This window comes from Pyrus communis, chromosome 3, assembly GCF_041283825.1.
Source record: "Pyrus communis isolate YQ-2024b chromosome 3, ASM4128382v1, whole genome shotgun sequence".
Classification (NCBI taxonomy): Eukaryota; Viridiplantae; Streptophyta; class Magnoliopsida; order Rosales; family Rosaceae; genus Pyrus; species Pyrus communis.
In genome coordinates, this window is record NC_142567.1 from 5,183,128 (window position 1) to 5,198,139 (window position 15,012).

General features: G+C 37.0%; 2 protein-coding genes across 2 annotated transcripts; one reads left to right on the forward strand and one right to left on the reverse strand.

Annotated features, from left to right (window-relative positions):
- Positions 1–1,872: 1,872 nt before the first annotated feature.
- Positions 1,873–5,595, forward strand: LOC137714537 (uncharacterized). Its single transcript, XM_068453731.2, has 5 exons — positions 1,873–1,943; positions 2,497–2,629; positions 4,407–4,510; positions 4,615–4,918; positions 5,104–5,595. Exons 1-5 carry the CDS (start codon positions 1,873–1,875, stop codon positions 5,593–5,595), a joined length of 1,104 nt encoding a protein of 367 aa, XP_068309832.2.
- A 363-nt stretch (positions 5,596–5,958) lies between these two features.
- LOC137716369 (COP1-interacting protein 7) lies at positions 5,959–12,564 on the reverse strand. Its single transcript, XM_068455813.2, has 9 exons — positions 11,769–12,564; positions 11,479–11,661; positions 11,039–11,151; positions 10,493–10,524; positions 10,333–10,385; positions 10,075–10,227; positions 9,646–9,914; positions 7,732–9,389; positions 5,959–7,412 (listed from the first exon to the last, which is right to left on the reverse strand). The coding sequence occupies exons 1-9, from the start codon at positions 11,825–11,827 to the stop codon at positions 6,396–6,398; spliced, it is 3,537 nt and encodes a 1,178-aa protein (XP_068311914.2). The 5' UTR covers positions 11,828–12,564; the 3' UTR covers positions 5,959–6,395.
- Between the last annotated feature and the right edge of the window lie 2,448 nt (positions 12,565–15,012).

Sequence of the window (15,012 nt, forward strand, 5' to 3'; positions counted from 1 at the left end):
CAAAGATAAATCGAGCAATAGATTTTGTTGTGCGACAAGATGGTAGTGGAGGAAGCATAATTTGACCATGCTTATATGCCCATGGCTCCTCAACTTGTTAATATTTTCCCTGGAAGCTTGAAGCATTCCAACAGAGAATTTGCCGCTTCATATGTGACACAAATATACAAGCTGTTGTTACATGAAATTGCTTTCCAAGTTATTGGATAATGAAATGATTAAATAAAATATATGAGTATTGTAGTTCATTGGAGCGTTTTCCCGTCAAACCCTAAATCATTCCCAACTTTGAGTAGTTATAGCGAATAAACTCCACAAACTCGTATGACTAATGTTCAAGACCTTTTTTTCTTTTTTTCTTTTTTTTTTGGTTTTTTTAAGAAAAAAAAAAGTTCAAGACTATTTAGATTTGATTGAAATCATAACTTTAACTCTTCTTTTAATGGAAGAATAATGGGAATCACTACTTGTATTTAATGTTTAAATTATTTACAAAATTGACGATATTTTTGTTGAAATATCCAAAAAATTAAGGATGAATATGGAAAGTAGGTGAAATGCAAACTTCACCCCATATCGATGAGATTTGGAAAAATCAACGAATATCGACAATGTTCATCAATTCACTATAGAAATATTGTTGGAACCAATTACATATTTCAATCTTTTCAACTCTTTATGAGAAAATTTTCTTTAATTTTGACTAAAATCTGAATGAGTTGATATTCTCCTCCCATTGTAAATTTTCATAATTCGTCGAAGAGCAACCGATATTGATATCGATATATATCTATTAATTTGCATATCGATATTTCCACCTATATCAATATTTTAAGCACTGCTTGTGTTTAATTAACAAGCTCTTTCACCGTTCAAAGAGCGGGGTCACCACAGAGGCCACAAAAATAATTAATCATTAATTTAAAGGATATAGGGTGGTACAAAAGTGGCTTCACTAGAGTTAAAAGTATGAGAGACAAAAAGGGTTATATAACAATATAAACAAGCTTTGACCCAAAAAAAAAAAACAATATAAACAAGCATGTAGAATCTTATACTGCAAACTCGCTCGTTTTCAAGAACCAAATGCTTCATCCGGGTTCAAACCCTCTCATCCCCTTAGCATAAATTATTATAAATATCGTTTGTATTAAAAGAAACACAAATTCACCGTTAACAAATTAGGTAACTTTTGTGCATCTTATCCTCTTATACAACTTACTATCATTTAGAGAACCGCCACTTTTCACTATTTTTGGAACCTGTCTATTTGCAAATTACGTTGTACGCATACCATACACAAATCGTAATAGCTTCTATAGAAAATGAGAAATAAAAAGAAAGAAATAAAAGTGAACTTAAATACAAGGACTAATCAGACGGCTAGTATAACATATTCTTACGATATTTTATGAACAAATCTTATGTAATATATACCTAAATGCATGCACCAATTCATTTCCTAAGAAAACTATCGAATCATGTGGTAAAAAATTCTCAAAAGATTACAACTTTCTGGCTGACGATGTTCGTAAATGATTTTTGTATAACCAAGGAGATATTTCTGAAATGGCATAAAAATCTTGGAGAATAAAACTGAATTAATTTTATACCCTTTTAGTTATAAGATCACCTTCCTAATACAAAAGATGGTTTACTTTTTACTTGAGAAAATTAGTATCTGCTAATAAGTTGAGATATAAATACTGCCCTAATGAGTACCGAAGGCCAAAACTTTCCTCTCCCATCACATTGCCAAAGCCAAAATAGTCTCTAAATTTTTTCATTTTCTTCTTCTTCTTTGGATAACAAATTTTAGTGCACAAGTGAGAAAGCCATTTTGTAGGAGGACAAAGCAAAATCAAGAAAACAATGTGGTATGGTGCACTCAGAGCTGCAATTATATGGACCAAGGCTTCAAGATGGAGAAAAGTGTCCAAATGGTAAAACAATCTTTCTTGACCCTTTAAGTTTTATTATTATTGTTTTGTTTGTTTGTTACAAACTATATTTTACACTAATTTCTATAAACTACTGAGAGGAAATTGGCACTTGGGTGCGGAATGAGCACATCGTTGTAGCCAACTTGGTTAAGTCTAAGTACTGCAATCCTTTACGTTTTATATACCGATCATCAGTGATGGTGTAAATGATTATTATTTGTTTTACAATGATGTAAATGCTTATAGTTATTTTCTTCGAAATCGGGTTACTGCATATTATTGGTCGAGACTTTGTTAATTGTAAACATGCGGCCCTGCTTAGATACGATTTTATACGTATTTTAAAGTATTGTGCCACATTGACCTTGATATGCACAGGGTTATCAAATTTTGGTTACACAACTAAGAACATCTCTCTAATGGTATTACTGTCAAATGTTAGAAGAGATGTCACGTTCGATTTCTAGTCTCCTATTGTTTAAAAATAAAAGATTTACATCAAACTCAAATATGGCTGTGCCGAGGTGACAAATGGTGCATGCTTGTATTGCAGCAAGAGCCTGGTTACGCAAGTGCAGAAGCATTTAACCATCCAAAAGAATAGGAGAGATGCTATTGTGAGGCAGGCACGTGTTGACATCTCTCTGCTTCTCCGAAATGGACAGCTAGAGCAAGCTTTACCTAGGGTAATTTAATCTCTTGCTAATCAAGGACTGCACTACCTAATTGTGTTTTTTTTTTTCCCATCGTTTACCCATGTTTTTTTTAAAAGAAATCAATTTGGGCCACTTGGGTTTTGACCCGACTCTTGTGGTATGAGAGAGATACTGTGAACACGGAAGATTCCTTGAAACAAGAAACCAGAATAACGTGTACAAAATAATATTTTTGTGTTTATGATTTTTGGGGTTACGATCTCTCTTAAATTTGGTCCTCTGATTCTATCTCCGTAAGATCTAGATTTGTTGATCCAAGGGCCGTCGAGGCTTGATCTTGGATGAACAGTTGTAAGTTTCTTCAAGGGCCTTCGGGGCTTGATCTTGAATGTTGATGGATGAGCGGATATTCAAGGGCTTTTGGGCTTGATCTTGAAGAACGGTTGGTTTTCTTCAAGGGCCGTCGAGGCTTGATCTTGAATGAACAGTTGGTTTTCTTCAAGGGCTTTTGGGCTTGATCTTGAAGAATAGATGTGTGGATTTGTTTGTTGATCCAAGGACCGTCGGGGCTTGATCTTGGATGAACAGTTGTTGAACGGATCTTCAAGGGGCGTTGGGCTTGATCTTGAAGAATGGGTGTATGGGTTTGTTGAGGTTGTTGATCCAAAGGGCCGTTGGGGCTTGATCTTAGGATGAACGGATGATGAATGATGAACACTTTCTTCAAGGGGCCGTCGGGGCTTGATCTTGAGTTGGTGGGAGTTCTTCAAGGGCCATTGGGGCTTGATCTTGAAGGAGGATTTGACGAAGAACGAAGAGTGCTTTCTTGATCCTTCGGAATTCTTGGGAATTTGGATGGTTGGAAGCTTTGGAGTTTCAAAGCTTCAAGGATTTGGGGAATTCTCTTCCAATTTGGGAGTAGAGAAATGTATTTGTGAATTCCTTGATGCTTGATACCTTGATGGAGAAGCCTATTTATAGGCTTTGAGAATGAATCACCACCACAAAATATTTTTTTCCTTTCCAAGCACCATTGCCTAATTTTCCCACTTAATGCAATATTGAAATTGAAGTGGTGTAACTTATGGCCTAATTTCCCACTTAATACCATTTTAAACTTGAAGTGGTGTAACTTATGGCCTAATTTCCCACTTAATACCATTTTAAACTTGAAATGTGTATGCTTTGTCATTGTCCAAATGAGAAAAACTTGCTTTGATCCGTAATGGATTGAAGTGTGCTTACCTTGTCATTGCCCAAATTGAGAAGAAAAACCTTGTTTAATCATCCAAGGGTATTTCTTCCTATTTTGTTGAGTCACATGCCATGTGTACAATTTGTACGACACGTGGCGTATGCCATGTATGCCTTGACACGTCAAAACTTTAATGCGTTGGGTGAACATTTGTTTTACTGAAATTTCGATGTCTACAGATACTTTGGTACAACGGGAGATATATTTCTCATAACTTTCTTTCTTGTCATATGATATGTGTACAAAGTAATGCACTTCTAGTTACTGATAGACCTTTTTGTTGTTGAATGATACATCGTGGATCTTGAGACTCATCTAAAATTGCTTCTGTAAGAAGCATTTATGGTAATAAGTTTGACACGTGTTTCTTAAAAAAAAAATACTTCTACTGTTCGGACACCTTTAAATTTTCTTTTTTCTTTTTTTTTGCCAAACGCAATAGGAAGTGCTTTTACCACCCCTTAGTTTTAACAACCACCCAAAAGGCGTTAATTTGGTTTCAAGTCTCTTTAAAGGACAACTTTTGACCACCCCTTTTGTTCTTATGTCCAGGTTGAGAAACTCCACAAGGACCAGTGCTTATTGGCTGCATATGATCAAATTGCCCATTTCTGCAATTGCATTACTACCAGTATTGTTCATGTGTACAATAACAGGTAAGTATCAAGGGATTTGTAACTCAGTTTGTTAAAAGCAATAAATTCCCTTCCCCGATAAAGCTTATACAAAATAAAATTTAACAAACCAATAAATTCTGCAGGGCAGTGCAGGACTTGCCTGGTGCTATTGGAGAAGCAGTTGCAAGTTTAATATTTGCTGCCTCAAGATGTGGTGAACTGCCAGAGCTACGTCTGTTGCGTGGCCTGTTCAAAGAGCAATACGGATGGGAACTCGACGTTATCAGTGTCGAATTACGTCATGGGAATCTTGTGAATTCTCAGTTGAAGGAGAAACTATGCATAACTCTGATTCCGGATGATGTGAAACAATATTTAATAGGTGATATAATGAAGAACACCAATGTCCAGCTGGCTCTTCAGGATAGCCAAGGCACAACACGCCAGGTGCGCACAAATGTTATTTGTATCACATTTAATGACCACTTTATCGACGACATTGTTAATAGAACCTCACATCGGAAGTTTATAACCTTGCACAATAACGTTTAGTCCTACTTGTGGTTTGAACCTAATATATTTGAAATGTCAATTTAACGAACTTCCTAAAAGTGCTTTTCCTGATGGCACAGAACTATAGCTTTGCAGACAGAGATTTCAAGGATGAGCAGAAAGCTGATGGAATTCAAATACAAATTCCGAAATCGGAAACAGAGAAGGGTTCTGGGATACGTTGTTCGCTGTCGAACGGTAAGCTTTCACTGGCCACGCTATCCCATTTTCAAAATGGCTCAAACACAACTGCTGGTTCAGTTGGCTTAAACAAAATCAAGAAAAATGATATCAACTTACGGGACGGAAATGCAAACCCTAGGACACATGCCATGACTACTACACCTAGAAAAAGTACAAATGGGGATGCTGTGAACAAAGATCGCTCCAAGATGTTGGTGAAGAGTCGCCATTCTTTCGCTGGTCCGGTTGATGGACATAAAATGGCGCAGGGAACGTCTCCTTGCTCCAGCCATGTCCACCCCAAGCTTCCGGAATATGATGATCTAGTAGCCAAACTTAAGTGTCTCAAGGCAGAGTATAGGCATCGTAAAAACTTTTCAGTTTTCTAATTATCTTGAGAAGGATGCAGCAATGGGGTTAATCTGCTGATTTCGTTTACGGTGAATGATGCTTGCATAGTACTTTATGAACGTATTGTTACCGAATTGAGTATATTTTTACTTAAACTCTTAGGATTCCAACAACTCATTCTTCTATGCACATTTTACTTGTACAGACAGGAGAATTCTAATTGGTTTAGTTCAGAACTGTCAAGGCCTCCATGACAAATCTAACCAAAAGCAGTTCGACCATGTCTATGATGTTGAATCATGTAACGACAGATACATCTTACGAATTCTTATTCCAAGACGAATTGAACGGCTATTCTAAACTAGTAGATCGGCAAGTTCAGCCTGTGTGGATCAGTGACATCACAAACATTATATACTTGCTGATTAACAAAGGTGCAAAGATGTCTGTTCTTACACAAACAAACAGATTTGATATAAGAGAATATTACAAGAGATGCAGAAAATAGCTCGTATTGTCTATCAATTCAAATGCACAAGCTATATCAAATAAACAGATGGCTATCTTTCTATCTTCCTAGGATATACAAAAAAAAAAATTACATAACTTACAGTGCTCTCCTTGTGTGGCAGCAACACCCGGAAGCCTTATTGGATACGAGAGCGGTGAGGCTATTGCATTTGACAGCCATAAAGAATGCATCAGCTGCATTATCAAGCAATTCAATTGGTCGGTCCATCCCTTTTGGACACGAACAACCCAAAAAACCAATGGAAAAGTATTATGACATGCTGGAAACAAAAGCTACGAGCAATGAATTATCTTAGTTCCACAAATATCAATTGACAGGAGTGTTTCGGCTCTTCCGCCCAAACAATAGAAGCTTCTTAAACCCTTTGGCAGCTTTAGGAGAGTTCTCATCGCTGTTCCACTTCCTCCTGGAGTGGAGTTCCGCGAGTGTTTCATCACTTGGTGGAGTAGAGATTTCTATCTCAGAGATCTCAGAAATTGGTAAATTCTTAGTTTTTGCACCAGTTTCTTCATTGTTCACAGCTGAAACAATCAAAGCTTTCTTAGGTGATCCCAGAATAGGAGGAGATACACTCATTTCCGGGATATAATTTCTCTTGTCTTCACTTAGAACTGGAAATTCTTTAGGCAACTCTTCAACATCACCTGTAAACTGATTCAGTTTTTGAGCCTTCTCTTCAAAAGGTACAGATGAAACCAAATTGGGAGAATACCCGTTGCAGCTACCGTTCTCCAAGGCCTCTCTTTGTAACATCAAATTTCCCTCATTCTTTTCAACTGAAGATGTACCATGGATTTCTTTTTTCTCTTCCAAATGATTGATGGAACGGGTGGATTGAGTTACAACCGCAGCTGCTGACTTAACCGGCAGTGCTTCTGTGGATTCTATGCAAACCTTTTCCTGGACATTAGAGTCAGATGAAATTAATTGATTTGATTTCTTCAGGTCCTCTTTTGCACCCAAGGGTTTGGCTTTGTTTGGAGTGGGTTTCTTATTCACTGCAGCAGCTACCTTCTGTGATGAGGCACTTGCAACCACACCATTTGCCTTGATGTTCTGTGTTTTGGGTTGGCCAGCACTTGGCAAAGTTGGAGTTAACTTTTCAGTTACTCGTGCGGTTGCAAGGCGTTCAATGGTGGAATTCCGCATGACAGGCTTATCTGATTTCTTAGTCTCATTCTTCGAGTTAGTCATGGAGATTTTGGTAGTTTTATTGTCCATTGGGGCCTTCTTAGATATTGCTGTATTAGAACCACTCCTTTCAGCAATTCTCTTCTGGCGTTGAATCAGTAACTCCTCCATTCTCTTTCTCCGCTCTTTTTCCTAATAAATATTGGAAAAGAAAGTCAATGAACCAGCAAAAAGGAAAAGGAAGGGAGAGGGAGAGTGTTAGTAGCAATGAACAAAAATCAAGTCTCAAGACATCTAAGCCATTTGATTTGGGAAACACATAACACACATAACAGAAAGTTCAACTGCATAATGAAGCCACCAAATAATAAGTTTCTAATAAATTGACGGGAAAAGGGGCGAAAAATCTTTTAAAGAAATAGTAAATATCAGATACAGTCAGTGATATGAGTACTAACTCTTTAAAACTATCCTAGAAAACCTTATAAAGGGAGTTTCTTTCAGTACATACCATTTCAGATTTGCTCTTGTGGACTGTGCTTTTGCTTACAGGAGCAGGTTTCTTGCTTCTTGACATGACATCAGACTTGCTTTTCGCCAAAGATCCATTTACAACTTTAGACCTGGCTTTTTGTCCAGGAATTCCACTATTTTTATCATTCCTTCCCTTACTATCAGAAGGCTGCTTAACTTCATCGGAATCACTTGCTTCAGTGCCAGGATTCTTCTTAGTAGCCTCAAATGATGAAGCAATAGTTTCATAATCCATTTCAGGAGACCATGGTGCCACAGCATGCTCCATAGCTAATCCACGGTCAAGCATCATGTAAAGGTCATCTGGTTCATGAACACTATACGCTTCAGGTTTATCACTTGAAGTTTCTTGCATACCATATTCATCTTGAGTAGCTCCACTGATCTCTGGGACGAAGCTTATATCTGTCCTGAACTGAGAATCAGATTGATCAACTAGTGATCGGTCTTGAACCATGAAAGAGTCATCCCCTAGAACATCTCTCTTATTTCTCTCCGCATGAATTGCATCAACACCATCAAACAATTTCTGATCATTATTGACATCCCTATTTGCTGATATATCTGTTTGTTTGTTCATGAACCAATCCCCTTCTTTAGAACATTTGGTTATGTATGATTCATTGACACAATCAGATAAAGTATCACGGGATTTGTTCCCGGATTCTTCAGTTCTCCGTGAAAATAATACATCCTCATATGTGCTATCTTCTTTCTTGGTAATCCGGCCAACATTCTTATCACCTTCGAAGTATTGGACACGTGGTTTACTCTCATTAATTGAATCCCTCTCTGTCACCACAAAAAATTCACTTGAATCTGCTCGTTGCTTAGTCACTTTTCCTTCACCAGAGTTCTTACTTGAAAAATATTTCTCCTCAATCTGTACATTGTGTGGTTCTATAGCAAAGGAACTTTCATCCTTGTCCCTCATGAGAAGGTCTTGGAAAGCATTCCAGTTTTCATTTTGTTTTTCTCCCTCATAAGTACTTGCAACACCACTATTTGAATCATCCACAGCACCACGGAACTTGCCTCCACCTTGTTTTTTATGACGATAGGTTGATTTATGTTTCTTCTCAAATGACCCAACAGCTTCCTCTACCTGCTGTTTAATGGATTTGCCATCAACAAATCCATCCTCGTCGGATGAATTTCCCTCAGACGTACTTCCTGTTTCTCCATCCCTCTTAGAGGTTATGTAATTGATATTTCGGATAACCACCCTTCTCGAGGACTTTCTCCCATGCCTTTGCTTATGCATCTGATCATCAGATTCACTCTCATAACTGGAGCCAGTGTTGTCACCGGATCCATCTTGGTCTGAAGTTTCTAGTACTTTTTCTTGAGAATGTTTCTTTTTATTCCTATGAGATTTACGATTCCTCCGTCCATCAGATTCCTGATCAAAAATAGGGCCAGATTCTTCCCCATTCGGAGGCCATTTCATATTCCCTGGATAATATGGCGGAACCTGCATACCAGGAAAAAGGTAACCTTGATACGGGTGCACTTGTGGATACACAGGACCTTGGAAATTGTGCATGTACTGAGGAGGCTGGTTTGGCCATGGGTTTGGTACTTGTGCCTTCCCATCCATTGATGACATCTTAACCGATGTTGGCAAGCTATTATCTGCACAAGACAAGAAGACGTTGGAGATGGAAGCTGAGTTTCTTTCCTTCTATTAATATTATTGACTTCTCTCTAAGATTGTTCAGATGTGAAATGAAAAAGAAGATGATCATTGAAATATCCGTAGATTGTGATTTTTAAACCATGTCATGGATGAGTTATCTAATATAAAGTTGCAACAGAAGTTTTTGGGCAGCGTAGATCACAGCCAAATTATAGGCAGAAACGGGAAAGACTCATGGGTGTTTAACCATACCTTGGTTCGCGTCCAAACTTCCATGACTTGTTGACTCCGACGCTGATGTGTCTAATGAGCTATTCTTCCCAACAGAGAGAATACTTTGGTTAACATTTATCATGAGATTCTGATGGGGGTCGTTATCTTCTCCGGCAAGAATTATTCCTGATGTTCCCAAGTACGGCAGTTGTGGCTGAGCGAGTGCCTGCATTGCTGCTATTTCTTCCATCCAAAGTCTATCTTCGTTCTTTTGCTTGTATAGATTTATGAAATTAATGCACGCCTCCCTGAAAATAAAACGCCGAACCTCCAAATGAGAGAAATGAAGAAAAACAGTTTCGATAAAAGAAAAATAGAATTGGATCGCATTAATTTTGGAATGAGGATAAAAGCCTTCAAAAAACTTGTGCAAATCGGTGACAGGTGAGTCAAGTCAACATTTCATACCTTAAACGTGTAGCTCCAAAAGTATCAGCAAAAGATATAAGATCGTCTATGTAGTCCAGTTCAAATCCAGCAACTAAAGCACGAGCATAAGCCATCGCTTGCTCTTTGCATAGTACTACCTTCCGGGTTTCCAAAACACGTTGAAGACGAATCCTGTTCAACACCAAAAGCTGAATAATCAATGCATGAAAATGCAATTTGTTCTAACCAAGCAGTATAATAATCACATATGAACTTTTGAAAATCCAGATTACTTACTTGGAATTTTCTTCTGGCACAGCATCAAGGGCTCCATTGGATTCACTGTTTGACTAAAACACCATCACAACACAACAAAACGGTTCATTATAATTGCAAGAGCTCCAAAAGGAAACAAATCGGTACTTTTACACATATACAATTGCCGAATGATGCATACCTTGATTGCAGTCGACTTATTTTGATTCCCATCTGCGGTCGACATTTGAGAAACCAAAAGTTAGAAGACAAATTTTCTCAACTGTAGCCGTTAAATTGACAAGGACAAAGGGCGCCCATGCACAAGCCTCCCACCATTGCACGGTCCGGGTTGGATCAGATGCTTACTCCTGTGAGACGATTTGTCCTATTTCTACTTACGACCTCTATGTCACAGCGGAGCAGCCTTACCGGAGAGATTAAAGCATGCTTAAGGGTTCAACAAGAGTCGATATTTTGTTATCTTTAAGGACATACAATCCCTAGTATCTGGGGAAGATTTTCCTAAAACACTATTGCTCATGCAGCACATCACCGTTAGTATCCTAAAGAGCAATAACTCGCAATCTTTCCCATGATAGAAAATAGTGTTTAATCATTGATTTTGATGCTAGAATAATTCAACAAATTGAGAATGCTGTAGATACAGTAAATGTAATCAGCAGGTAAATGAATTGAAGAATATACAATAACAGAGTAAATAATACGAAGGATCTCCGAAACGCACCTTCTGATTCGGCTAGTTCACTCGATTGAATTGAATTCTCAATTTGCAAAATCTCCCTCTCAATAGTCATAAATCTCTCAAGAACTTCTGGCGTGCTAACAAATTTCACAAACCTGTTGCATTCACACCAATAACATCACACCAATTACTCAATCTGTCAACAATGAAAACTATTTCGCGCTTCATCCGCAAGACATAACGTCCTAAAGATCAGAACTTTACACGATTACGTCAAATCTAAAAGCCACCTGAACTCTCCAACTTCAATGTTACCACTTTGGTCATCTCAATTACAAATATAAGTGTTTATTTTATAATTAAACCAATTCTTCATTCGAATTTATCACAAACCCAGATCCAAACTTGGTGATCAAATTTAGAAAATTATCGCTCAATTATGCTAGATAATTAGAAAAACACATACATTTTTACAAAATTACCTCTGCAAAGTGGCTTTGGTGAACCAGGAGGCACCGGAGTCCGAAGGACGAAGAATGATGGAGTACCCTCCTTTGGAAATCTGATCCTTGGCGCATTTCAAGTGACCAAGAAATGGTTCTAGAAGCCCTGAAGCCAATTTCTCGTTTGCACTACCACCAGCAGCAAATATCACCAGTTCACATCTTTTAACACACAAAAAACTAACCTTTAGCAGAAACCCAGAGAATGTAAACTGTTTCATTGCATGAAACAACATCAAACTACACGAAAGATTGGGTCTTTTATGTACCTTGTCCTGGTTGGAGTGAGTTGAAAGAGAACATGGTCAAGGCGAGTTCTGGAGTCCATTGTGTTAGAGAGAGAGTGAGAGAGAGGGGGAGAGAGAGAGGGAGAGAGGCGATTAAAATGTGAGCTTGGTGGACATGGGAATGGATACGTTTTGTTTGATTGGGGGTGTACAAATGAAACTTAGAGAGAGAGAGAGAGTGCCAGCAGACGGTGATGAAGCTGAGCACATGGGGCAATATTTTTTCAGAGGGTTGGAGAGGAGAAAGAAGCACTTTTAGACTATACGTGAAAGTGGATCCCACGTGACTATACCGACGGGAACGTATCTATCTTACGTCTCTCTCTCTCTCACACACACACCCCACATTGTTTTCACGAGAGAGAGAGAGAGAGAGAGAGATGAATCTAAGGTGTTCGATCTTTCTTAAACCCACTCCACTCCCCCACAATCCACATCATGGTAGCGTTAGATTGTCAGAATTGCTTTCTCTCTTCTGCAAGCTTGTTTTCGAAGAGATCCGTATTTAAGAAAACAAACAGAAAGAAGGGGTCCTCTCTCTACCTCTCTCTCTCTCTCTCTCTCTCTCTCTCTCTCTCTCTCTCTGTTTGTACCTTTTTAGGGTCAACACTCTCATGCTGGATACGTGATAATATATATGTGAGAAAAGTGTGAGGAAAATGCTATAGTTGGTTTTGCTTTACTGCTAATATTACAGATCTTGAAACGAAATAGAGTGGGGGAGTGGACAAGGAATCATCACACCGTCAAGCACCAACCGCAAAAAAGCTACTTCCTCTCCTCAAGGACCAGTGCCTATTGGATAATGTTAGCTAATCTTCTTCTCTCCCCTTCCTTACCTTCCCTTTTACTTGAACAATTACGAATAAATCATGTCAATATTTTATATTAATTTTTTTTTATAGAGACAATAAGGTAAGAACAAAGTGTGAGAGGAGAGGAGGGAAGGAGATGAGAATAGGAGAGAAAATCCTACTCCAAAATAAAACGAAAACTTTAACGAAAAGCTTCCGGTACTGCTCATTTTAACGAAAAACCACATTTTTACACTAAAAAGTCAATCATGGTACTATTCACTTTACCCTTTATTTTGTTTAAAACTCAGGATTTTCAATATATTTTCATTAGTTTTCCTAAATAAAAATGCTTCCCTATGGAATGGAAGGAAAAAAAAAAAAAAAAAAAGCGAGCAGAATCAAGTTATGAAGGAATTTCACATTTTCTAAATAATTTCACTCCTCATGAATCAGTTATGACATTCGGGATTGACTCTCATTCATCTCATTTTCGTTGTAGCAAAGTTAGACGAGAGATTGGATTGTACCATAAAACACATAAAGACATTGGCTTAACAAAAAATATTATTTGAACCTTGTGTATGCATGAAAGGTTTCAAGGGTTCTTTGTTTTCTGCTTATGATGTGAACATTGCAAGGCCAAATGAAAGATCGAAATATTTGGCTTTTCCAAGTGTCATTCCAATTATTATTTAATGCTTTTGCCTAATAAGCCATCAACCTTATTTCATTTCGATATTTTATATTGTACAAAGTATACTAAATTATTTTCATAAATCATATATGCAAATAATAGTTTTATAAAAGATGATGGAATAACGGGATTTCAATTATGGTTTTACATGCTAACAAAGAGAGCACCCAACAATTTATAAGTCACAACGATCACTACTGACCTTTCTGTTATGCATTTTTTAATTATTTTGTTTAGCTTCTTCCAAAACTTAAGCCACACTTGATGATTTTCAAAAATAATTATGAGTACCCACCAAGTTGTATATGGCATCCCAAGTCCCAAGAGTAACTGGATGTAAAGAAGAGTAATGTTATTCTTACCATGTTTTTGCATCATATTTTCATACCACCTTAGATGATATTTGATGTGGACAGCCACATCATTTGAATTAATCAGATTTTTAAATTTAGTTCATTATTTAATAAACTAATAATTAAGAAAAATTAGTTAATTAAATGATGATTGTGATATACAAGGAGTATTTCTCCTTCATTTCCTTGGGTTTTGCAAATTTTTCAAATGATGTGGCTGTTCACATCAGATAACACCTAAGGTGGTATAGAAATGTGATATAAAAACATGGTATGAATACCATTACTCTGTAAAGGAACTCAATAATGCTATTCATACCATGTTTTTATACCACATTTCTATACCACCTTAGGTGGCATCTGATGTGGACAACCATATCATTTGAAAAATTTGCAAAACCCAAGGAAAAGAAGGAGAAAGACTTCTCGTATATCACAATCATCATTTAATTAACTAGTTTTTCTTAATTATTAGTTTATTAAATAATGAACTAAATTTGAAAATCTGTTTAATTCAAATGATGTAGTTGTCCACATCAAATGCCACGTAAGGTGGTATGAAAATGTGATACAAAAACATGGTATGAATAGCATTACTCATTTCGAATTCCAAAGTTTTATTTTGGTTTTGTTTTTCTCTGTGCATTTAATTGTTTGGCAAGTGTTGAATTGTCTTTGGGCATTTAGAGTACGTAGTGAATGAATCTCAAGTTGGTGGAAAAATAGTCCTTGCATGGCATATAAGGAGTGTGTTACTCTTTATATTATCAATTAGTTTTACTGTAAAACTTCAACCATGAAAAGTAAGCAAAAGTAATCCTCAGCTAAAAACAATTTCTATTTGGCTTTTTTTATTAACATCCTACATAATGTTGAATGTACCCCACATTAAAATTTAATATTAAGTGGCTTATGTAACATACTATGCAATGACAATTTCTACCCTTTGAGGTTTAAAGAAAATAAGAAATTTCTAAATACACCCCAAATTACTTTTAACTTATTATTTATCTTCTTCAACTATCAAAACCCCTCTCACCCTCCACTTCATTGTTGAATAAAATTTTACTATTGAAACTATAAACACGTTGATTGAGAAAAAATTTAACGAATGGAACATGATACCAATATTTCGGAATCTTCACATGAGGTAAAATTTCATATTTGTCATTGTTTTAATTATTCAATGACATCGGTAATTATTTAAGCATGCTTTTGCTTTCCATACCACCCAATTTTATAGGGGGCCAACCCATCAACGCCTTTTCCGTTCTTATTCATCTTCTTGGGTTTACTTTTGATCTGTTAGGTTCCTCCCAATTGTCATTTTTTAGCATAAATCCTTTTGTTAGCAAAAGGCTTAAAGAGACAGAGAAAAGGAG

Coding starts and splice junctions, on each gene's coding strand:
- LOC137714537 (XM_068453731.2), top strand. CDS start 1,873: ATGTGGTATGGTGCACTCAGAGCTGCAATTATATGGACCAAGGCTTCA. Junction 2,630..4,406: donor TAGAGCAAGCTTTACCTAGG/GTAATTTAATCT, acceptor TCTTATGTCCAG/GTTGAGAAACTCCACAAGGA. Junction 4,919..5,103: donor GCCAAGGCACAACACGCCAG/GTGCGCACAAAT, acceptor CTGATGGCACAG/AACTATAGCTTTGCAGACAG.
- LOC137716369 (XM_068455813.2), bottom strand. CDS start 11,827: ATGGACTCCAGAACTCGCCTTGACCATGTTCTCTTTCAACTCACTCCA. Junction 10,525..11,038: donor TGAACTAGCCGAATCAGAAG/GTGCGTTTCGGA, acceptor TGTCGACCGCAG/ATGGGAATCAAAATAAGTCG. Junction 9,390..9,645: donor AAGTTTGGACGCGAACCAAG/GTATGGTTAAAC, acceptor TGTCTTGTGCAG/ATAATAGCTTGCCAACATCG.